At 45.0% G+C, this 24958-nt stretch overlaps 2 protein-coding genes across 5 annotated transcripts; both read right to left on the bottom strand.

Moving 5' to 3' along the window:
- Positions 1-11: 11 nt before the first annotated feature.
- Positions 12-4975, bottom strand: prmt7 (protein arginine methyltransferase 7). 3 transcript variants are annotated; one of them, XM_071343093.1, is made up of 17 exons: positions 4552-4975; positions 4270-4306; positions 3924-4073; positions 3648-3756; positions 3216-3328; positions 2902-3131; positions 2611-2791; positions 2400-2527; positions 2115-2253; positions 1913-1996; positions 1754-1801; positions 1571-1660; positions 1261-1422; positions 1113-1187; positions 781-941; positions 556-652; positions 12-401 (listed from the first exon to the last, which is right to left on the bottom strand). In XM_071343093.1, the coding sequence occupies exons 1-17, from the start codon at positions 4644-4646 to the stop codon at positions 243-245; spliced, it is 2058 nt and encodes a 685-aa protein (XP_071199194.1). In that variant the 5' UTR covers positions 4647-4975; the 3' UTR covers positions 12-242. The 3 variants fall into 3 exon arrangements, with proteins under 3 accessions (XP_071199194.1, XP_071199195.1, XP_071199196.1); XM_071343094.1 differs by having other exon boundaries at positions 781-938; positions 4552-4801; XM_071343095.1 differs by lacking the exons at positions 12-401; positions 556-652 and having other exon boundaries at positions 803-938; positions 1113-1422; positions 4552-4788.
- A 136-nt stretch (positions 4976-5111) lies between these two features.
- On the bottom strand, positions 5112-18987 carry exoc3l1 (exocyst complex component 3-like 1). 2 transcript variants are annotated; one of them, XM_071343088.1, is made up of 24 exons: positions 18881-18987; positions 18550-18676; positions 18139-18187; positions 17949-18005; positions 17792-17824; positions 17509-17530; positions 17305-17414; positions 16833-16886; positions 16529-16615; positions 16297-16395; positions 15999-16144; positions 12149-15767; positions 11443-11618; positions 10599-10818; positions 9962-10371; positions 9435-9724; positions 8533-8650; positions 7547-7672; positions 7262-7362; positions 6968-7084; positions 6486-6762; positions 6240-6398; positions 5894-6027; positions 5112-5704 (listed from the first exon to the last, which is right to left on the bottom strand). In XM_071343088.1, exons 12-24 carry the CDS (start codon positions 12186-12188, stop codon positions 5518-5520), a joined length of 2355 nt encoding a protein of 784 aa, XP_071199189.1. In that variant the 5' UTR covers positions 12189-15767; positions 15999-16144; positions 16297-16395; positions 16529-16615; positions 16833-16886; positions 17305-17414; positions 17509-17530; positions 17792-17824; positions 17949-18005; positions 18139-18187; positions 18550-18676; positions 18881-18987; the 3' UTR covers positions 5112-5517. The 2 variants fall into 2 exon arrangements, with proteins under 2 accessions (XP_071199189.1, XP_071199190.1); XM_071343089.1 differs by having other exon boundaries at positions 9962-10366; positions 18881-18985.
- Positions 18988-24958: the final 5971 nt, after the last annotated feature.

Raw genomic sequence — 24958 nt, 5'->3', positions numbered from 1 at the left:
GTGTTAGTCTATTTTCAGGATTTCCCATTTAATAAGTAATTTACAGATTCAATGACAATTTTTCAATCATGACCTGTTTATATATTCACTTTCACACTTAAAAGCACAAGAATACAGTATAAAACAAACACCATCCATCAGTATTTGGTTTTACTAGAGTAATTTGGGTCTGTATTTGCAATGTCTGTCCTCTTTATAGAAGCCAACCCAGAGATGTCCAGTTTCATGTGTACCACTACAGATCACTGTGAGGCAACTGTGAAGTCCATTTTGATATCCCCAATGCTGGGTTCAAAGGTGAAACTATAAGACACTGAGGCCCTTCCATCCCCTGAGCTCTCCCATGGGGACCTGAAGAAGTACACGCCTTGTTTCCGATGGAGACTCCATTCACAGGCACCCTACAGGGGAACAAGAGGGGTTAATTTACTATTCAACTGTATAGAACCATTTTGGATCAGTGAATTTATTTAACCTTTATCAGGGATTCATACTGAATTACAGAAAAATACAAATTGCAATGCATTAGTAGTATTGAATGAGTGATGTTAGTACCTCTTCACTGACTGGTCTTGTCAGGCCCATGCTAACTTTGATGTCATCATTCAGTTGGTACTCCATCCACAGGGCCACACCATGGCAACGTCCCCTCCTGTACAGAAACACAAATGGTGTTAGGGACCATTTGGAATGCTGTTATTTGAGATTGTGCTCTGGCTAGGAGATAATGACAATTTACTTACCGGTATGAGAAAGAGAAAAAAAATTCTGAGCCCATACCTCGTAAATGGTAGTGATCCCTGACATCTGATTGGCTGTTCAGGAACACACTGTAGGAAGTCAAAGGTCATGACAGCTCTGGGCTGGGTCAGGGCCCGACACGGGTACTCCCATAGAGGCTGTGGCTCGGCCTCATGGGACTCACGGAAATCCAGAGACTGCTGCGTGGGGAGCGTTAAAAAGGTGCACTGCTGTGAGAGAGCTAATGAATAGACTAGAGCAGTGCCCATTGCTATCTTTGATCACATTGATAGTGTATTTTTCTCCAAATGAAATTATGTCCATTCACTTAACGGTAGTTTAAGTACATATTGAAAGAGGTGGATTCTAACCTGAACCATCTCATCCATAGGTCCAACATCAAAGCCTTCACATGTACCACAAGGAGCTCTTATCCTCCACAGATCCTGAGTGAATGAGAGAGGCACACAAGTTCAAAAGTTTACTTTTCATTTTACTACAGCTACCAATATCTCTTACCTGAAACTCCACAGCGACCATGCACAGAATGGCAGAGCAAGGCAAGATGGTGGCAGTGGGTGTCAGCAGACGGACCAGGGCAGTACGACAGTACCAGAAGTACAGGGAGTGCCAGGGCAGAAGACTGGTGCTGAAGTAGGGCTCACCTATCAACACTGATATCTAGGGGACACATGAATCAAATAGAAAGCAGTAGAAAAGAGTAACAACTTTTACAAGTGTAAAATAGTTTTTGTAAAGACACTGTTCAGGGGATTCTAATACTGTATATCATATACAGATCACCCCCAAACAGTGTTACTGTTAATACCTGTTCCCCCGCCAGGTCAGTACTGGACAGCTGGTCAGGACGAATCCCCAGAATCTGAACTCCTCCTCTCATGGAGTTGGCATTCAGCACCTACAGCGATATACACATTTAGCAACCCTGTGGTCATTGACTTTTACAAATAGATCTGAACGAAGTAAAAGCTTTTGTTATGGGGACTCTCACTTGTTCAATGACCTGCTTCAACATTCCAGAGTTTTCCAAACTGAACACCTGGATGGATACAGACAAACCTTAGTGTGACCTTGTTGGAATAATTTCAAATACCAAATAGGTGAGTAAACATATACAAGTAAGAGCATGACAAAGTCAAAATTGTAATACCTTCTTAGCTCCAAGCATGTGAGCGAAGATGGGTAACAGACTCCCATCACTGACCCCTACGCACACGCTGTCTGGTTTTACAACCTAAAATTGACAAACACCCATATTCATGATTTGTATCGAATAGTAGCTTCACCATATCCATTATGGCAAAGCTGCACACACCCTGCTCTATACCTGACCCTCAAACCTCATCACTCACACTGCGTAGAGCTCTGACGTAGCTCTGTGTGCGCTGGCGGTCATTGAGCTCCCCGAAGCGTGTGCGTGTCCACACCAGGTGAGCCTGACAGACGCAACATGGCCGACAAGGTGGTGCCTCACTCAATGTGCCCTGTTGACTGAGAGGACACATAATAAACAATCACACACAGCTCTGATTAAACAACCTTTACCTCACCCTTCTTTGTTTGTGCAACATTAGGTAACTACAGACAGTTTTGTACATCTAAGTAGTCTAGAGTGTGTGTGTATAGGAGTTAGTTACCCGTCTGGCTGTAGGCTGTACCACAGGCTGTAGTCGTCATGGGAGACAGTAAGGCTGAGTTCCTCTCCCTCTGCCACCCTCCTCTCCACAGGAAGGAAGTAGACACTCTGCATCCAGTGATCCCGCCACTAAAAAGACAGACAAACACACAAACATTACTTCCTCAAACTGTATCACACATGTACATCCATGACATACCCACTGCACTTACAGGAGCAGACTGAGGGTCTGGGTAGGTCCAGCTGGGAGCCATGGAACACACGATGGAGCCGCTGGGGTCCATGTCTATGTCCCACCAGGAGAGGACCACCTGAGCCCGGCCACTGGACTGAGCTAGGAAGCTGGAGGAGTGGGACTGAGGAGCACTGCTCACTGGCTTACTGAAGTCCACACTGAGAGGGAGAGAAGAAAAGAGAGAGAAAGGCATAAATGACCACTGAATGGAGAATATTCATTGGGAATATATGAATAATACATGTTTGTTCAACAATGTGCATCTCACCTGAACATGGTGCAGAGAGGCCCTAGTGGTGTGAAGCGGTTAGGGGGCACCTGGCTGAGCTGGATGTCACAGACCGAGTGGGCTCCAGCACAGTGGCTTACAGCGGGAGGAGGTAGCAGTTTGCGACCATCCACCTCCATGGGTTGTAACTGTGCCCAACTCCACAACTGCTCTGACTCCACTAGCTGGGCATACACTGTGGCACGGTGGGGCACAGCCTCACAGCCCTCCTACAGGAGAAATACACATCTGCTTCACACGTCTGATTATTTCTCACAACACACGTGCACGCAAGCACACACAGACACACCTACCTGGACCAGTTTGAGATGAGCGTGTTCATAGCTGGGTAAGGCTCCCTCTCCAATTAGTTCAGTGTCAAACAGCTCTGTGATGAGGATGTTGGCTCGAGTCTGCATGTCTCCATCTGGAGTGAAAACACATGTAGCAATCTTATGATAACATACAGTTGAGGTTAAAAAGTTTCCCTGCACAGTTAAAGAAAAGTGCTTCAAAGTGGATGTAACTGCACTGTATGAGGCATATTTCAGAAATATTTCAGGTCACAGTTCAATACATGGGTTATTGTTAAGATGATTCAAAAACAAACTTTGCACTTGCCGTCAAACTTGGAGTTAGTCACACACAGGAGTTACTGATGCTGCAGCACAGGCAATTTGAAAAGTAATTTTTGAATCAGCACAACTGTACATCACATGACTGTGTGTATGATACGTGTGACTTACCTAGTCCAACTGTCACTTCTGTAGAGTGTTTATTGATGATCTTGATCTTGTCTGAGAAGCCATTTTTCTTCACTATTCGGAAAGCAGCGTCTGCCATGGGCTTGAAAACCTATTGGATGAGACAAACAAACCACAATTAAAGGGTGTTTCAAAATCAATTCTTCATTAGAACACCTTTTCCTATATTCCATTTCCACTATCCTGTCATTGATGGTGAATTCTAAATGCTATTTGATTGATTTGCCAATGGTGTGTGGGTTTCAAACTCATGCTCACCTCTACAGCATAGCAGTAGTCAGCCCCAGCTGTGACAGCCATCATGGACAGCAGTCCTGTTCCAGTGCCAATGTCCAGAACGATGACTTTCTCACCCCGTGCCTTCACTCTGCTCACAGCAGCCCTGATGCCCTGGTAGTACTTCTCATTCTGGAGGGCAGACATACAGAGGTTTAGATACATCAGTGGTTCCCAACCAGGGGTACTAGGCCTACTGGTAAAATGCACATGAGGGGTACTTCAGGGGTACCCCCCGGGCAGAGAACCACAGAAACATACAGGAAAAGTACAAACTATATGCTGTAAGTGTTATTTCCTGTCAAAGGAAGCATGGACACACACTCACCCTATCGTGATCGTGCAGCATATCAGCATAGCAGGACCTGAGAAACAAACCGGTGATCATAATTTGATCAGATACGGACGTGGGAACACTGCCTAAACGCCCCGGACGCTAAATCGAGCTCACCTCATGGTTAATAAAGTGATTTGACAAAAAGACAGAAAATAGTGCTTTGTATAGCTAGTGCAATAAATTAATATTAAATTATATACAAACGAAATATTGCATTGGCGGAATCTTTTAATGGAATAGAAGTGGTTGGCTTGCTAGCATAACGTTAACTACCTGGCAATCTCTTGATGGTAGTCATACTCCTCACTCTCCTCGACCCAATCCAACGCGCCTGTGGCCGGGTTGGCACGTCCGCAGAAAGTCTTCATTACGGTAGCTATATATCGATTCCGATGCCGCGTTTTTGATTCAATATAATATATTGTATTCCAGAATAATACCGTTTTTACACTAATCCCTACCAAATTGGATTATGGCAGCATTGCTTTAACGGGGGCAGACATGTTTTCTCCCCCGGAATGTCAATTGGGGTGTATTCACTCCGTGAATTCTGTTGGAAAACGTTTCTCAAACAGTACAAAATGGGCGGAAACTAACTGAATGTGTCCAATAGAAACTCAAGTTTTACTCCGTTGGCCGTTTAAGAACAAAACAGAAGCTAACGGTTTCCGTAATGAATACCCACCTGACGTCACCCTCCAAGTCACATGACTAGTGTCAAATTAACCCCTTGTAATCTGAGTGCTTCGGCTCTTTTTTTCTGTCAGTGTACACTTGTCATGTAACAGATTCATCAACTATTTTTCCAAGTAAAAAGTAACGAAACCCACAGATTTTCATTTAGAATGTATTGTTCATCTGAATATACATACAATGAATAATACAGTAAAATACATCACATTACAGGTGCCCCCCAATTTTCTGTAGGTACAGTTTCTTGTGGTAACAATCAATTCAGAACATCAAACGGATTGATTTAAATTACATTGGAATTGTAATGTATTCATTAAGACCATCTCACCAGACAATATCCATATCCAAGCTGGACAAGCATTTCACTGCATCTGCAATAACACCTGCTAAACTGTGTACAAGACCAATAAACATAGATTTGAACTCTGCAGACCATCAAGCTTGATTTACAATCCACTGTGCGGTGGATGGATGTATTATAAAGTTGATATAACTTATGAATCACAAGCTGTGTGTTGCGTGGATTTAAAGGCTGCAAAATTGTAGTCAGGCACACTTGGCAGTAGGCAGACAGAATGGCATGCTAGGAGTAGGGACCAGGATGTCAGAGAAGATGGGTCGGTAGCCAGCAGGAAGAGGAGGAGTGCTCTGCTCCAGGAGATCCAGAACTGTACCCCTCACATCCCTGGAAACATCCCCCCTAACATCCAGCAACACTGACACATGCTCATCACTGAGGGGCACAGACAGAAGAGAGAAGACCAACACAGAAGATCAACACCTGATTACTGAAGAGACAGCTGTACAAGTGTCCCTGATATAATCATGTCTTAGGAGTGAGGTCATTAAGGCAAATGTTAGATGTGTTAAAAAACATGAATTGATTTACAGGAAATTGATATGGTAAAGATTGTGTGTATACCTGATATCAGGGTACTTGGCCACCAGTCCAGACACCTCGAGCGTAAGCATGCTAGGGTCTTTTAGCCGGATGAAGTCAGCCAGAACAGGCAGTAAAGCCATTGGGTTCACCTCACTCACTGATCTCTCCACTTCCTAAACAGACACAGTGCATGCATGAACATGGAATACTGTAAATAAAATGGTGTAGTGAATAAAAATGAAGGAAGGGGTGGGTATATGTTGAGTATGGTGTGGGTTGGGTATGTAGTCTGTGGACCGTGGGATAGAGGACAGAGCAGAGCTGTGCCGAGTGTCCCACTAAACTGGGTGTCACTGGGTGTGGCTAAACTCAAGGCTATCCTCACCACCAGGCCCTGGAAGAGATCCCTCAGATGCTGGGCATCCAGTGCCATTCTCTGGGCGAGCTGGCGCCGCTCCTCTGCATTCCGACACACCAGCCTCTTCTGCATCAACACCCTCACATACTCCACTACCGTCAGCCACTGGCACTCTTCCTGCAAACGCTACAGGAACAGGGAGGGGTCAACAATACCATACAGGAGACTAGTATAAGTCCTTTACAGACTAATTTGATTGTCAAAGAGCCTGACCTGCCGGCAGGGTGGGCGAACACGACTATACAGCTCAAAATGGCGCTCCAGGACTCCACATAACTTCAGGGTAACCATGACGTCTCCCTGGGCCAGCCAGGAGCGAGACAGTAGTCCCTGCAGGAAAGGCTGGAGCTCTAGCAGCAGCTGGTCCATCACCAGGCGGCAGGCCCTCCTCACTGCCCGGTCCAGAGCAGCCAGGGGGCCGGGGGGAGTCCGGGAGAACCGGCTGGCTGAACGGGACGAGAGCTGCTGCTGCAAACTCTCTGTGGAGGTCCTGAGGAGAGGATAGGAAAGGGGGAGAAACAGAAGAGAGGGGAGGGGAAGAAGAGGAAAGGAGTTGAGAGGAGAGGCAAGGACAGTCTTGAACAAACTGTATAATATACAGCATGTATGTGTGTACACAGAGTCACATTGATGAACGTACAGATGAACAGAAACAGATAACACTGACAAAAATAAAACAATGTACAGAAGCTCACTTGAGGATGATGCAGTTGCTTATAGAGGCCAGTAGATAATGGAGATAGAACTTGTTTTGATTTGTGCTCTGATCCCTGCGGTGTTCCTTCCCAAATTCCACAAGAGCCTCCCGAAACCTGGAAACAGAGGGAGACGGGATGAGAGACTTACATGATGGAAAGAGAACGAGGACCCCGTATTTAATTGCAGTTACAATAAAATATCATAGGTTGCATTAGACCTTAAATGTGTGAAAAGTATCACTGATTTTGTGCCACATTCTCAAACATACTGACATAAGAACACTGACCCACCTATTGAGGAGGTTCTCCATCTCATAGAGCCCCATCTGTATGGTCTGATCCCGAAGTGATTCACTAACCATCAGAGCCACCCGTGCATTCTCCTCCAGCATCTAACACAACCACAACACAAACACAATTATCAGTCCAACTCAATCACCGGCCTCAAAACACTCCTCAATGTGTCGCCACAAAACAAACACAACATTGCCACAACTCATGTATCTGCATAGAAATATAATTTAACCACATTTTAAACCAATATTAATGTAGAGGTAGTGAGGTATGTATGTTAACCTGTGTGATGATGGTTGGCAGGCTGGTGAGGTAAAAGCCTTCGTGGTCAGTGTCTGGTTCCTGGTCTCTCTGCCAGTCTGTCAGCTCCACCTCCAGGGCCTTATGCATCCACTCAGACACACTTTTCTACAGCACAATACACACTCCACTCAACCACACTTTTCTACAGCACAATACACACTCCACTCAACCACACTTTTCTACAGCACAATACACACTCCACCACACTTTTCTACAGCACAATACACACTCCACTCAACCACACTTTTCTACAGCACAATACACACTCCACTCAACCACACTTTTCTACAGCACAATACACACTCTACTCAACCACACATTTCTACAGCACAATACACACTCCACCACACTTTTCTACAACACAATAAAACAAACTCCACGGGGGCCTCCTGAGTGGCGCAACGGTCTAAGCCACGGCATCGCAGTGCTAGAGGCGTTACTACAGACCCGGGTTCATTTCCGGGCTGTGCCACAACCGGCCGGGGCCGGGAGTCCCATGGGAAGGCGCACAATTGTCCCAGCGTTGTCCGGGTTAGGGGAGGGTTTGGCCGGTGGGGCTTTACTTGGCTCATCGCACTCTAGCGACTCCTTGTGGCAGGCCAGGTGCCTGCAGGCTGACCCCGGTCGCCAGTTGAACAGTGTTTCCTCCGACACATTGGTGCAGCTGGCTTCCGGGTTAAGCTGGCGGGTTTTAAGGAGCGCGGTTAGGCGGGTCATGTTTTGGAGGATGCATGACTCCACCCTTGCCTCTCCCGAGTCCATTGGGGAGTTGCAGAAATGAGAAAAGATCGAAAATTTGGAAGAAAAAGGGGGTAAAATACAAAGAAAAATCCACAGAGACAGATATGCCACACCACAGTGCACGTGCACAGAGGCATTAGTACACAAACAAACAAGACCTAGTTAGAAACACAGATAGATAGGCAGACAGACAGACAACTCAGAGACCCAGAAGTCTCACCCACCCGCACACTGTGTACGTATTTGTTCTGCAGCTGTTCCAGACACTCCTGGGAGATCAGGGGTCCCAGCTCCTCTGACTCCATCTCCACCATTAGGTCTGGATGCCCCATCATATCTGAGCTGCACACATACAGTACACACTGATCACACCAAAACAACTCTACACTCATTAACAACTAGGGTTGCAAAGCTACCGTAATTTACCAAAGTTACCGGAGTCTTCAGTAATTTTGTAATCAACAGAAAATCGATTGCAATCTATGGTAACTTTGGTCATTTTTACTTGAATAACTTAAATTATATATAGCATTAATTTGTCCATATTGTCATGAGTTTCTAGTAGATAGATCATATGGTTCAAGAGAAAATAGCCTAATTATTGAAAAAGCATTTAATCAACAATAGCATTATTTTCAATTACCTTTCCAACTCCTCAAACTATCGACTTTTTTTTTTACAACTGCCACCAGATTGACTCAAAAACATTGTCAACAAATACATAGACAATGCCATAATCAAATAATAAAAAATATAAAGGATATTTCATTCTCAAACTCCCGTATTGAACACCAATGGTATTATGGTTTATATTTAGGATAATTTTTTACAGCTTTGTCATTCAAGGTTTTATTTTGAAATCATCTTATGTAATTATTTCATATAATAATGGGATAAGGCCAGACAGCAGGCCAGAGATAATTACAGACACCTGTGATAACCTGAAGTTCCCAAAAGGGCCACTGAATGTCTTGTGATAGAATACATAAAAGCCTTGAAAGATACCAAAATTCTGTAAGTTTACTGGTAAACTTATAAAGTTTCCAGTAATATACCCTCCTTTTGCAACCCTATTAACACACAAAAACATACTTTGGCTCAAATTGTTTGGTCTATATTTGCTCACCTGTTGTAGATGTGTAGGACCCAGTTAAGAACAGCAAAGATCTCCCCGCTCTCCAGCTCCCATCCACTGACCTGGCCCATGTGTGACTGTAGACAGCGGTGGCAGGCGCGGAGGTAGGCCCTGGTCAGGTTATAGTGGGGCGGAACGCAGTGGTCCAGCAGGTGGCGCACCGTGGCCAGGTCTCCCATGATTCCGTGCTGTAGGGCAGACAGGTGGCCTGCAAGGCCAGGCCCACGGGTGTGCAGGTAAGAGACGCTACGGAAACGTGCAGACACTGCCTCTTCCAACACCTAACAGAGTACAACATCACTGTAAAGCACCTGTACAATGCTACTGTCAAAACATAAGGAAAACCATCCCTGTATCTCATTAACATAGGACCTAGGCCTATTGCATCATGCTCTATTCCAGTCATGTATGGTGTTGTACAATTCTACTTGCATAGCAATGTGGGCTCTTGAACGATGCTCAACCCAATCATTGAATCTCACTGTATTCAACTAGTGTACATACAAGTCTAGACATACTTGGAAGAAGCGCTCCCTCCAGCAGCGTGGCCGTCCAGGGGGAAGAGGCCTGCTGTGGCCCCCTGCACCTCCTCTCTCCTCGAGCATGGCCTGATCCAGCGCCTCCTCTCGCTCCACAATCCTCACAGCAGACACAAACGGCGTAGGGTTCTGCCGGGCTAAAGCCAGTCCACTCCCCACCACTGCCCACAGCTCCTTCCCCAGAGCCTCCACCAGCTTTCCAACGCCTGAGAAGTAGTTCCTGACCAGCTCCTCATCCTGGGCACTGAGGGCTGTCCCAGGGGCCCCTGCTCCATGGAGCTGCCACAGGACGTCATCCTGCCAGCACTCCAGCTCCATCAGACGTGCGTGGGCCTCCAGGAGCCGGCGAGATTCCACCAGCCTCTCTGTCTCCGATACCATGCTCTGTACTGACAGGTAACAAGGGAGACACTGTAGTTTTAGCCAAGTTACAGATTGACATAGTTATTGAAGTGTAGGCTGAAAGGGAGTCATTCAATTATTCCTTAAGGAACAGGATATGTGCATTTATGGGAGTCTCTCTGAAGATTAAATTAAGTTTTATTTGAACAGATTCATGAAATATTTTCCCAGTTGTGAAGCTACAGAACCAAGGAAGCTGTTGGGGCAGTCTCACCAGAGTAGAGGCGTGGCAGGTTGCTAACGGCAGCAAGGAGTTGACAGTGATTGACAGAGACCTCTCGCATCATCTCCAGAGCCTTGACTCCCTCTGCGTTTCTGCTGGACTCCACCCCTGCCTTCCCCAGGGCATGGGACACCTCTTTCAGCTCTGCCCGGGCCTCACGAAGCTGCTCCAGACCCCAGCCCACCCCCTCTAGGTAGGACTGGACCACTGACTGGGGGAAAGGCAACATATGTAGGATCTCACAATCAGAAAATCAATCAAGGCACAAGTGGAAGTGCCATATAATAATAATTTGGTGGGTGCTTATATTTGTCCTATTTCACACATGTACAAGTGTGTATTATACAAATGTGTGAATTGGAAATGTGTTTTTTGCATATACCAACTCCCCCTGAGACACCCTCGGAGAGTGGTGGTACGGCCAGGGTCTGCCATTATCAACGGCGACCCTTGAGCTATGAGACCAGGGCTGCCCAACCCTCTTCCTGGAGATCTACTGTCCTGTAGGTTTTCAGTCCAACCCTAATTTAGCATATCTGATTCAGCTAGTTAAGGTCTTGTTGAGCAGCTAATAAGTAGAACCAGGTGTGTTAAATTAGGGTTGGACTGAAAACCCACAGGACTGTAGATCTCCAGGAAGAGGGTAGGGCAGCCCTGTATTAGGCCATCAGATTTTTCACCTTAACATTTATTATGTTAACATCGACACAGATTAATAACCTGCCATCACATAAACATTTTGAAAAATCAATTTCTCCCTTAAGTTTTTTAAATTTCATGTGGAAAGTGACAATAGCCTCTAGTGAGAGCAGGTGTGTTTGTAGTAACAGAATACCTTGAGTCTTGACTGGATGGATGAGGTCCTCTGGCTTTCCCTTTTGCGGTACTGTCCTAACCTCTCCAGATGCTCAGGGCGACAGAACACACCCGATGCCCACTTCAGGGCCGCGCCCCGGGCCAAGCTCTCTGCCCGCTCCGCCTCTGGCCACACCTCTGGGAGCGCTGCCGCATCTGTCAATCACACGTAAACAAGCTCAATTCACCAGACATTATGTGACAGGAGGATCCACGTGAAAGTATGCATCTCTGTCTGTCTTTATAGAATAAAATCCCTGTTTTGTTCAGCTTGTATGTGTGTGGGGACATGAGCGATTATGAGTCAATGGAGAGCAGCACGGTGTGTTAATCCGTGTGCAATTTAAACAAACAGCTCTGTGTCTGTCTCACTGGTGGTCATGAGACAGATGTTTACTACAAGCATTAAATGTGAAATCAGCATTTCTGCCGCACAATAAACCTATGGAGAATGAGACTAATGTATTCGTTAACAGCACCATCATGCTTGAAATACAGAAAGGAATACGCTTCCTCGGTCTTAAACACAGAAACAATTCAATTTGGAGAGGATGAGAGATATACATGCAAATGTATTACAATCTAGTCTTTCCTCTGTTGTGAGTTAGTGAGAAGTGGGTGTTGGTTAGAGTCAGTGGGTAGTCTGTTTTGGTTGTTAGTAGTGTGTGTAGAGTAGACGTCTGTACCTTCAGGTTTGTCACCACCATTCTTGTCTCCGTCTGACATTTAAGTTCAGTGGTCCGCCTGTCCACCACCAACAGTGGCCTACCCAGACGGCCAGAACACCACTGAACGAGGGGGATGATCAGAGCCCGAAAGAGAGAGAAGGGGTGGAGGAACGAAGGCACATATCCATTGTACTGACGGCCTTCCTCTCACACTCCCAGACACATCCTCTACGCAGAGGCCGGCAGGAAGGGAGGGAGAGGGGGCAAAGAGGGGGAGGGCAAGAGGGAGGGGACTCCAGCCAAAAGACAAAATCCAGATGGATGGGGGAAAAGGGGGAGAGCTAAGGGGATTTATGGTCTTGTGTCGAAGAGTGCCGCTCTGTGTCTGAAATTATTATTTTCCTCTACGGGCAAATACATGTTATACATACTCGTTGATAGAAAAATGCATGCATACAGTACTTGCCATTAGAAATTAAAGGGAAAACTCTATTCCATATTTGTAAGACATTGTAGTTTGTAAAGCAGCTCAATACAATGAGTAAATTATGTACTGACCTTAAGCTGTACATTGGTCTTTGAGGAGCGAAGTCCCAGTAATGTCCTCTGATCCTCCACAGCTGTTGAGATCTGGGACAAACTAGGGACGTTTCACAACTGCTACCTCTAAAGGGAGTTTGTTTATTTGTGTATCAGTCAAGGCCTCTGACCTCTCCCCACGTCTGTGTTTACATCTCCTCGTTTCCTGGACCTCTTCAAAACACACTGAACTATGCCAAGTGGCACAGACACTAGCCAACAACAGCCTCAGTGGGGGTATTATTACAGCCTTGGTATTCGTGATGGGATTTCTTACAACTATTTTCCTTTCCAGTTTGTAACCCAATCCAGTTGATGCAGCTTCCACAAATCAGTGAGGCAGTCAATTAGAGTTTATTTGATGTAAAGCCTCCTGTACCATGTCTTTAGTGGTTCATATGCCAAGTACCATAATGGGTTGAGGCCAGGTATCTAACAAAACAAAAGACTAAGATAATCTTCCCAAATATGACAGCAACAGATTGGGAAGAGGATGTTATATTGTCTCCTCTCAGGGTGGGACTGTTGTACTTTCAAGGCCAGTGCCCCATTGTTCTTACTGTATCTTACTTACCACCCGGATCACTAAAGTCACTGGATGTCTATCCTTACTTCCGCCACAACATTGGCCTTGTGTGCGTGCACTGGGCATCTCACCACTCATGTCAATGTTATGCTAGCTATAGGCCCAGTATGCATACCAACTGGCATCATATTGCCTACAAAGTGCACTACTTTTGACCAGGTCCCACATAGTACACTACATTTTAGAACAAGGTGCCAATTAGGACCCCAGTTTGCTGGCTGAACACAACACTTTGAGGAGTGGTCTATACAGATGTGTACCCCTGCGCCCCTCCACTACTGTCATCACCTTGAGCTGAGAACAGCCCCACCTCCACCCAGAGGGGCTCAAGGGAACAGGAAGTCTATTTCTGTAGTAGTAAACCAAACACAGTGAGTACTTCCTGTCTGGCATTCCTGACCTGGGCTGAGTTCCTGCTCCACTCCAACCCCATTCACTTAAATGCCCAGTGCAGTCAAATGTAATTATCCTGTTTAATATACACATTCCCACACTAGGAGGTTGGAATAATACTGTGAAATTGAGAATTATTTTAATGCCCTTTTAGTGTAGGCGTTGTTTGAAAAGACTGCCCGAAATTTCTGGCTGTTTTCGTGGGACGGGTTTTTTGCCTGCCTGGTGACATCACTAGGTGTCAAATCAGTTTATGTAAACTGGGTGGTTCGAGCTCTGAATGCCGAATGGCTGACAGCCATGGTATATCAGACCGTATACCACGGGTATGACAAAAACATATTTTTACTGCTCTAATTACGTTGGTAACCAGTTTATAATAGCAATAAGGCACCTCGGGGGTTTGTGATATATGACCAATATACCACGGCACTCCGCGTTGTGCCTTCGAACAGCCCTTAGCCGTGGTATATTGGTCATATACCACATCCCCTCGGGCCTTATTGCTTCAAATAGACCAATAAGAGTTTCAAACCTTCTTGCCACTCCCATAGTCCTAGCACAATTCTTGCTTGAAAAATGTCTCTTTGCTAAGAAGCTATTTTGTTTATTGTTTTCAATTGAATTGGCCAAAAATCACAGTAAGTTACTTCATTGTTACCCAGAAATTATTTTATAGAAATTGAGATACAAACTGCTGCAGTCTGCCTTTAATACTTAACTGTCATAAACACAGCCAATGGCTAGCTCTTTCATATTGTAATATTGCCATCACTATATTAAAATAGAGAAATATTGGTCATTAAGGTCACACTGCATTGTGTGTGTCAGCTTTAAAGACTTCTTGGACAATAAATGCTACATTTGAGCCCATGGGGCTTTGAACTCAATGTTCATATTTTCCATATAAAAATGTACAGGGTAAAAAAAAAATTTGACAAGAAAATGCCACGCAAACTGCAGGGACATAAAACAAATTCATCAGATAATGTACACTATTAGAGCCATTTGTATTATTTACTTGTAGTACCTTCAAATCAACTGCCTATAAGAATGTTGACAGGTAGCTGATAACATCCACATACAAAAAGAGAATGACAGATTGACAGCAAATACATCAAAGGGGGGGGGGAGAGAAATAGGTTAACTACAGAGTCTACAGACAGCAGCTACATTCATCATGTCCCTTTAGGGACCTACTAGGATTTATCATCAGATGAGGCACTAACATTATACTGAACATCTCCTTCGGACGTACATCATTCTATACTCTCCTTTGCCTCGCCTGGGTAGCTGCCATTTTTGTGGTCTGGCCCCTGTTGTCTTATGCACAACACAGCACTAGATTTTGAATGAAGGAACTCATTAATGGTCAGTATTTTCTACCTCGTAGCAGGTTGCCAAGTACAATACTATAACTCAACTTGCACTGCAATTCTACTTAAATCACTAAATTAATGAGTTTTTAGATTAGGTATTTATATCTTTTAGGTAGACTATATTATTTCTGAGAGACATATTTCCACACTTTAGAGGGTATTACAGCAATGCTGTAGTACTGAAATAATGTTGTCCAGTAGCCATGTCATGCTTTGTAGTTATCAGAATTATAACTACACTATTGGACTAATCATCCATTTAGTGTTAGGGCTCTTCTGCACAAGCTTTGATATTTATTCAGTAGTGTTTCTAGATTATATGGATGTAGTTAATTATCCACATCAAGCTCAGTTAAATAGTATATATTGCTAATAGGCCACAAGATGGAGCTCTATTTCAAAGAGCTATTTAAAGTGACAAGGCAAAAATATCACCACGTATAAAATAACCTCCCAATGGTAATCATAAGAATCCATAATGATATAGAGAGATAGATATATATATATAAAGATATAGCATTATATAATAGTGTGTTACAGACTGCTCTCCCTTATGTTTCCACTGCTGGCCTGAGTGTTGGGCTGTGCTCCAGCATGGTTCAGGGCTCGGTGAGTCCAGGTATGCAGGTCCAGGAGAACCTGGTTCAGCTTCTCCATCCAGTCCCCTCGATCCTCCCGCGTATCTGCTGAGAACCAGCACCTGAAGAACAGAGAGATCATGGAACAGAGATTGGATTCAACACTTAATGAGAATACTGAAATGTCATGCTAGATCTATGAAGATACACCACCGTCTATGGCATACACAGATAGGCTTACTTTAGCAGGATCTGTCATTCACAAAACATTCAAGGAATGGTAATTTGCTTGTATCATGTGAGTAGTTGTTACTTTACAGTTCATGCTAGACAACTATGAAATATCATCTTACTTGGCCAGAGCGCACTGGTCATCCTGTTGTGCAGTCTGGATGCCACTGACCAGTTCAAAAGTATAAGTGCGAGCACAGGAGTCCCTCTTCACTGGCTTTACACTTTGACTAGAGGAACTAAACAAAGAGATGCTGCCTTCTGCTGCCTGCAAGCAAAACAGACAGAACAGTAGAGGAATAACAGAATGTTTTTAAGAGTTCAATGACCTTAAGAAATATCAAGTCAGGGTGTAACTTGGTCTACAAGAAATAGAACTAAGAGCTCCAGTCTATAGTCATCTGTCAATTCAATGCCCACCTTGCTGCCCTGGTGGTTCCAATAGGACATATGGTTTCCCTCCAGGACAAAGAAGCGTTGATGCCAAGCTCCAAATCCATTCACCACCTCAAACATTGTCTGAATGGAAGAAGGGAGAAAGAAGGGGTGGGTGGAAGATGAAATACCGTAAAGAAAGTATAGAGGACAGGAGCAGGATAATATTCACAGGAGAGATCCCAATGATTTGGGTTTAAACAAAACAGTAACTCACAAGGAAGCCCTGGTGTTGGACGTTAGAGTGGCTCTCGCTGTCTAGTCGCAGGTAGAGGTTTCCCTCTAGTGGAGATAGGAAGGACACCTGTGCAGAGAGGATTTTGCTCTAAGTCATAGGAACATACATTTATTTCTACACACATTTTCATCTACCTATAGAGTACACCATCACTGATATTGAAGCCAGTGTAGCTAAGACTAATTATTGGTTGTTGATACCAGTGTTGCTGGCCACACACTCAGAGGCATGAAAGGAGTCAAATGGAGAAGCAAAGAGAAAAGAGAAGAAGTGAGAGCTAAACCTTTTCCTGAAACTCATCTCCCAGGAGTCTCCTGATTTTGCCTTCAAACTATATCTGTGCACAAGAGGAAACACAGCACAGGGGGTGGTAAAGGTTACTTCACTAGTGATCCCCACCCAGACACGGGAAAACTTTAAACCAAAAACAAACAAAAGTCATGTGAGGAAATGACAACCATTCCAATCTGTATGTCGCAACTGACAGAATTACAACGGGTGGAAAAATCTGAAATGTGACATGACATAGATTCAATCAAATGGTAACCCACATCCTCAAGTGACAGTGAGTGAAACAAGCTGGCAATCAGGTGGTTCAAAATCAAAAAGGACAAGATAAAACCATGGAATGTAGTGACAAAAACATCAATCCCCACATCTTCCCATACTGCAGTAAAAATATCTGATACACAATCATCCAGGCTGGAGCACTGCAGCAGGTGTGACTGACGTGCAGCCAGGTGAGGTGAGTCTACCTTGTCCAGGGGGAACTTGCTCTGGCCCAGGGAGGCCAGGGAGATCTTGTGAGAACCAACCAGAGAGAAGTGGCTGGTGCGGTGGGTGTTCAGGGCTGGCATGGTAGAAGCTGTGGGCGGTTGATTTGAACCAAATCAAAAACTGCCACCTCTCAGGATGAATGTTAACTTCAGATAATATGCAACCGGGACAATAATACTTACATGTCACACTGTGGTTGGATCTCTGTTGAAAAGCAACAAGAAAACGTTTTCAGATGAGAAATGTGTAAAAAGTAAGGAAAAAGGGTTGGTGCCTATCCATCTCTGTTCCAAATTAAATGCATGTGTGCCTTTCGCCACTCTTACTGATCAAATATGTATTCTCTGATATCCCAGATCAATACAGTGTCCTAACATATACAGCATTTCATTGAAAAGGGGCATGCAGATACATACACAGTGAGTGGGACATTTCAAGTACTAGGCAGATAAGAAAGCTGATCACCTTTATGGTGCTTAGAAGCTTCCTTGGGGTGACCTTAAAGAAGAACAAGTAGTAAGATCAGAAATGAGCTTTTGTGCAGAATACTCGCATGTATACTTCATTGTAATCTATAGAACATTGGACAGCATTTCTTAAATCAGAAGATTAGCTCACTCACCCTTGACCTGGAGGAGCTGCGGAGATCCACATTACAGGTGTTCCCTGAGGTGTGGGACTGAGTAATAGAAGACAGTTTGGAAATAATACATACAACCTATTAACACCTTTCTCATCATTGACCCTCTATTGTAAAGATTTACTAATACACCCATTTTAGGTGAAACATTCAGTAATACGTTCCATCTCACCAGGCTGTAGACCTCAACATCAATCTCAAAGTTGGAGTGAATGTCCTGCCTGAAGGGACACAGTACAGAATCAGAAAGACTTGGACAGACGAGGGGTGACAGCCATTTCAGCAGTAATACAGTAGACATTACATACGCATCTCCTTCAAGGCACGGACAGACCAGTAGGATTGCCGGCCGAGAGTACTTGGCACCTCTGAACAGTGTCGGCCGTAATTTGCAAACTGATTCTACATGTAGAAATACGGCCAAAATGATGGCCGTCAGTCATCCACCGGCAGGTGGTCTCTATAACACGCGCGCCAACAGCAAGCAAATGGCGAACAAACAGCCACCTACTGTATAGACCGACAATCGAGTTGTCACCTTCACTCCACATACTCCATATGTGGAACCAGTGGCGGGACTCACAGGGTGATGGAGGTGGGGAAGGAGATGGTGTCTCCATTCTGGGCGTCCGCTGCAGTGGCCAATGGGGTCGCAACAATGTTGCAGGGTCCATAGCGAATCAGGACAAAGAAATAGTGAGTTGGGCGACCTTTAGGGAGAAGAGAAATATTCAGGAGACTTGTTCATTAATAATCTGGTATGGTGTCTTGAGTTTACCATGAATTGGACTACACTGTTTTGTGCATTTAACCTAAATGAAGAGGCAAACAACTAACCTCTGCAGCTGGCAGATTCAAAATAAACTTTACATTATAAAGGTGACAACATGCGTAGCCTATCGGATGGTAGATACCTGTTTGTGTGCGGGCTGAGCAGACAAACTCCACCTTGAGAGGGAGCTGGACACTTGATGCTGACGGTGCCTCTGCAGGGCTGCTGGGACATGCTGGAGTCCCCCTCACCATCACCGCCCTCTAACTCCCCTGAGACCCCCTCTCCCTTAGCCTGGTCACCTCAGCCAGCAGGGCCGCCCGCTGCTCACCTGACCCAGAGTGAGAGGGGACAGTCAGATGACAATACAATGGAGACTAATCAAGAGATTCATCATTCACTCCAGAATAGAAGGATTTGGGAGGGAAAGGAGAGGAATAACCATAGGACAGAGATAGAGATGAGTTTGTGTAGAAACTAACTGAGCAGATGGAAAAACTGGAATCATGGCGCTAGAAGGTGGATATGACCAGCGGCGACTCACAGGAGATGAGCAGTAGTTTCTCATCCTCGGCCTCCTCCAGGGAACCCCTGCCGTTGTCCTCATCAGTGCAGCAGCTCAGGGCCTGCAACGTCTGATTGATGACCGTCTGCAGCTTGGCAGCCTCCTCATTCAGAACCTGACCAATCACAGCAGGACAGGATATTCACTCCACCCAGCCATAATCATTTAAATAATATTTATTTACAGTGTCAGAGGCATAGTTATGTTATCCATGTGGTACATTTGTCAATGCCTTCACATAAAGGAACGTTTTGGATGATATGCTACACTGGTAGTCACGCTCCATGACACAGGAGACACAATAGACTCAACCGCTCCAAGTTGTACTACAGACCATGATCCTGTCCTTGGTGTTGACAGTTTGCTGGGGGCGGGACTCCTCAGCTGCACGCCTCTGCAACCCTGGGGTTACACTCTGAATTGCTGGCTTGGTGCTCTGCCTCAATGTACGGTAGGCATCGATGCTGTCAATCAATCAATGACAAAACACATTGGGGTCATCAGTCACAGGTAGAAATCACAAGCCAATAATTTTTTGTTGTTGTACTTTTTACCCAAATTTCTTGATAGTCAATTGGTAGTTACAGTCTTGTCCCATCACTGCAACTCCCGTACGGACTAAGGAGAGGCGAAGGTCGAGACCCACGCGTCCTCCGAAACACGACCCCGCCAAGCCACACTGCTTCTCGACACACTGCTCGCTTAACCCGGACTGCTCGCTTAACCCGGAAGCCAGCCGCACCAATGCTCCAGAGGAAACACCGTACAACTGGCAACCGTGTCAGCGTGCAAGCGCCCGTCTCTCCACAGGAGTCACTAGAGCGCGATGGGACAAGGACTTCCCGACCGGCCAAACCCTCCCCTAACCCGGACAACGCCAGGCCAATTGTGCACCGCCTCATGGGTCTCCCTGTCACAGCCGGCTGCGACACAGCCCGTGACTGAACCCGAATCTGTAGTGACTTAGACCACTGCCCTACTCGGGTGGCTGCCAATCATATCTTTTGAAAGATTTTCATAGTCAATACATTTTTCCAATTTCACTCATGTTAGCTGATTCCCCCCCCGTTTAGTTTTTTTACACCATAATAACCAACTCACCATCAAGCTTTGATTATTTGAATCAGCTGTGTAGTGCTAAGGCAAAAACCAAAACGTGTACCCTGGGGGGGGGGGGGGGGGGTCAGGACAGAGTTTTGGAAACCCTGGTGTAGAGGACATGACTCACCCGTAAAGAGGGGCACTGTCGGCAGGGGGAGTGGTCAGCTCTTCAGGAGTCAGAGGTAGGGATGGTGGGGTGGCTGGCTGACTAGCTGCAAGTCTCTGCAGGGTTATTAAAACACTTAGATGTCAATTTGGAAGTGTAAAACACTCAAAGCTTTGAAACTGCAAGGCAACACTTTCAGAATCAAATTGAACAAGGTGACCCTATCGCCCTCTGTCTGTCTGCAGAGCCTTACCATTGGAGTGACCACAGCTTCCACAGACCTGCTGAGAGGAGAGAGGATGCAGCTGGGTGGGAGTGTCAGCAGCTCAACTGCACTGGAGTCCAGTTCCCTGGTCTCTTCCAGGTCTTCACCTTCCTCAGCGTTCTCCTTGTCCAACTCTGTGTCCGTTTTCTCCTTTCTGCGCAACACTGTGGCTATGCCACTGTCGTAATCCTCAGAGCCCTCCTCCTCCCTTCCCTGGGCAGCAGCCTCCAGCATGTCCTTAAACATCAGGTCAATCATCTCAGCAGTGTTGCTTTCATCTTGAGAGCTCAGCTCAGCCTCTGTGGATAAATCCCCATATGCAGTAAGTTAACATTCAAACAAACTACTGCTGTAGTATGTCTGGGACCTGGTTTTCCAACTTCCAATATTTCAAATGGCTCATCATTTGGTTGTTCAGTGTAAAAAAATAATGATAGGGGTGTGAGGTGGTGGCAGTGACCCATTGAACTGATTGTTTAGAATGGAGTGCACTGCAGACAGTAAAATATGACCAGTATCTTTATAACCCAGGTGTGTAAGTGACTGCATGTACAGTGCCTTCAGACAGTATTCACACCCCTAGACTTTCTCCACATTTTGTTGTTACAGGCAGACTGAATTTAAAATGGATTCAATTGAGATTGTGTGTCACTGGCCTACTCACAATACCCCTTAATCTCAAAGTGGAATTATGATTTTTCAACATGATTACAAATTAACAAATTTAAAGCTAAAATGTCTTGAGTCAATAGGTATTCAACCCCTTTTATGGCAAGCCTAAACATGTGCTTAACAAGTTTGCGATAGTGTTTAACGTTTTTGAATGACTACCTCATCTCTGTACCCCACACATACAGATAATTGTAAGGTCCCTCAGTCAAGAAATTAATTTCAAACACAGATTCAACCAAAGACCTGAGAGGTTTTCCAATGCCTCACAAGAGCACCTATTGGTAGATGGGCAAAAATTAAAAAAGCAGACATCGAATATCCCTTTGAGCATGGTGAAGTTATTAATTACGCTTTGGATGGTGTATCAATACACACAGGCCTCCTTTCGAACTCAGTTGCTGGAGAGGAAGGAAACTGCTCAGATTTCACCATGAGACCAATGGTGACTAAAACAGTTAAGAGTTTAATGGCTGTGATAAGAGAAAACTGAGGATGGATCAACAACATTGTAGTTACTCCACAATACTAACCTAATTGACATAGTGAAAAGGAAGCCTGTACAGAATACAAATATTCCAAAACATGCATCCTGTTTGCAACAAGGCACTAAAGTAATACTGCACAAAATGTGGCAAAGCAATTAACTTTGTTCTGAATACAACGTGTTTTGTTTGAGGCAAATCCAATACAAGCCATTACTGAGTACCACACACACACACAGTGCATCATGTTATTGGTATGCTTGTAATCGGTTTGGACTGGGGAGTTTTTCAGGATGAAAAAGAAACGAATGGCAAAAATCATAGAGGAAAACCTGGTTCACTCTGCTTTCCAACAGACACTGGGAGATTAATTCAGCTTTCAGCAGGACAATAACCTAAAACACAAATCTACACTGGAGTTGCTTACTACTAAGACAGTGAATGTTCCTGAGTGGCTGAGTTAGTTTGGACTTAAATCTGTTTAGAAATCTATGGCAAGACCTGAAAATTATTGTTTAGCAATGATTAATTAAGAACCAATTTGACAGAGCATGAAGAATTTTGAATATACTGTTACACAATCCAGGTGTGGAAAGCTCTTAGAGACTTTCCCAGAAACACTCACAGCTGTAATCACTGCCAAAGGTGCTTCTACAAAGTATTGATTCAGGGGTGTGAATATTTATGTAAATTATATATTTCTGTATTTAATTTTCAATCATGTGCAAAAATGACTAAACATATTTTCACTTTGTCATTATGGAGTAGTGTGTGTGTAGATGGGTTCGAGGAAAAAAAATAATATTTAATCCATTTTGAATTCAGGCTGTAACAACATAATGTGGAATAAGTCAAGGGGTATGAATACTTTCTAAAATCACTGTAAGAAACCCAAATTGTTTATTTATCACCTCACCAACTTGTGCCAACAGCCCTAGACCACATTTGTCTCACCTGACATACTCTCTCTTCTCCAGCTAGATGAGGAGTCCAGCTCACACAGGGCCTAGTCATTGATAAGTTCTGGCTCCAGGGTAAAGGTGACTTTCTTTAGCTTTCTTGCCTTGACTGCAGTTCACAAGTCTGTTCCTCATCTCTATGCAGCTCAGAGTCTTCCTGTTCCCTGTCTGATGAGTTTGTGGTCAACCCTTGCTTATGACCCAAAACAGAACCCCCCTCCCCTGGTCTTCACCTTCAGCAGACGCCACACCCTGGACCTCATCTACAAGACTTTCTGGCTTCCCTTGTTCTTCAACTCCAGAAGATTCCATCTCCTCTTGCTCCTGACATAATGGCAACCCAACCTTCTCTAGTGGGGACCCCACGTCCATCTGCTCCTCACCTACAAAGTACCCCATCTCTTCAACTACAGAACACCTCATTTCCTTCTCCTCCTCTAGTGGGGACCTCATCATCCCCTTCGCTTCCTCTATCGTGGACCCTACCTCCTCCTGACTCCATTGACATTTGCTTATCATCTAAAAGGGAATGGGAGTCATCATCCAACTGCTCACCTATATAGAACTTCACACCCCTATGCTTCTCACTAAGGACTGAACCTCTTTCCTCCTGCTTGTTGCTAGCAGAAGACTCTGCCTTGTCCTGCGCATTCACTAAAGGACCCTCTGCTGCCTCATGTCGTTTATCTGGCAGAGCATTCCCCTGACAAATGTCCAGAGTGCACTCCGCCTCCTCTGTCATGCGTCTCCTCCACCTCTTGTGGTAGGACATCCATGTTGTAAACTGAGGCTCTCATCACCTGTTGTATAATCAATCTCACACCCCTATTCTACACTGACATTTGCACAAAACTCAGATTGACTAACAGGAACAGTTAGATTTTTCTCAACATATACCGTTAAAGTGTCTACCTCCAAGCTCTTCATCTGTAATACAGTGACTTCTCCTCTTGCAGTGTCTTACCAATGTCTTGGATCGGAGCCTCCACTCCATGGATCTTAGCAGTGACAGAAGTCTCGGTAAAGCTGCCGTCCTTCACCCATAGCTCAGGCCAAAATACAAGCAAGCACCTTTGTTCCTCTCAAGCACACATCTATGCAGCCTTTTGTAATAGACATATTACAAAAGGTACTGTGCCACTATGTGAAGGACCAGGTGAACCCTAAACCCGATTACCATTCACATGACTTTGAAGAGGACAATGATGGTCAGTGACACCTGTGACATTGAGACACCCCGGTTTCTCTGCAGAACCGGTTACACCCAGTCCAATGTCCATATATGTAAACTCACATTCCATGGTTGGAACGGTGGCCACTGCAGTCTCCTGCTATAGCCAACCATCATCCGAGGGGAGGATGAGGAGAAGGTTGGGGTCGCCCTCTAATGATCTCACAACAAATACCATTGTTCTATCAAGAAGCGAGTACTTGAGCTCAACCAAAGAGCCACAAACATAACCCTTAAGAACAATATTCTATTACCAGACACAAGGGGAGGGTAACACCAAACTTACCTCAGTCAGTGAGGAATCAGAGAATCTTTGCTTTAGAAAGACATTCTCTGCGATTGTCTGGGCCCTTAAGAGTCGCAGCTCCCCCTCCCTTTCCTGATTGGTCAGACAAATAGAAGCCTTTAGACAGACACTTCCCAGGAATCTTAACAATTGTGTAATATCAACATTTCAGCATTGCATACCTCTAGATAAGCTCCTGCTGTTCTCAAGAGAGTTGGTGAGCACACAAACCACATTGAAAATCTTACTTCACTGCCTGGAGTGTGTGTGTGTGTGTGTGGCACAGACCTGGCGTATGCAGGAGGCTTGTTTGGAGCTGGATGTTTCATTGTCCTAAAGTTTAAGCTGTAAGTTGGTAACGGCGTTGGAGAGGGTACGGGGGCACCAGTTTCCTGGCAGAGGGCTGGCCGGACGGGTGGTGGGGGCGTTAAACCGCTCCATCCGTGAGCTGAATTCTGCCTCACCTGAAAAACAGACCAGATGCTCCTATCATACAACAACCTCAGAGCAGACAAGTGTTCTCCCTCACATTTAATGACTGATAATGATGCAG

Source organism: Salvelinus alpinus, chromosome 15, assembly GCF_045679555.1.
Source record: "Salvelinus alpinus chromosome 15, SLU_Salpinus.1, whole genome shotgun sequence".
Taxonomy (NCBI): domain Eukaryota; kingdom Metazoa; phylum Chordata; class Actinopteri; order Salmoniformes; family Salmonidae; genus Salvelinus; species Salvelinus alpinus.
Note: the sequence above shows the minus strand (reverse complement) of the source record. Positions and strands in the feature narration are given on the sequence as shown.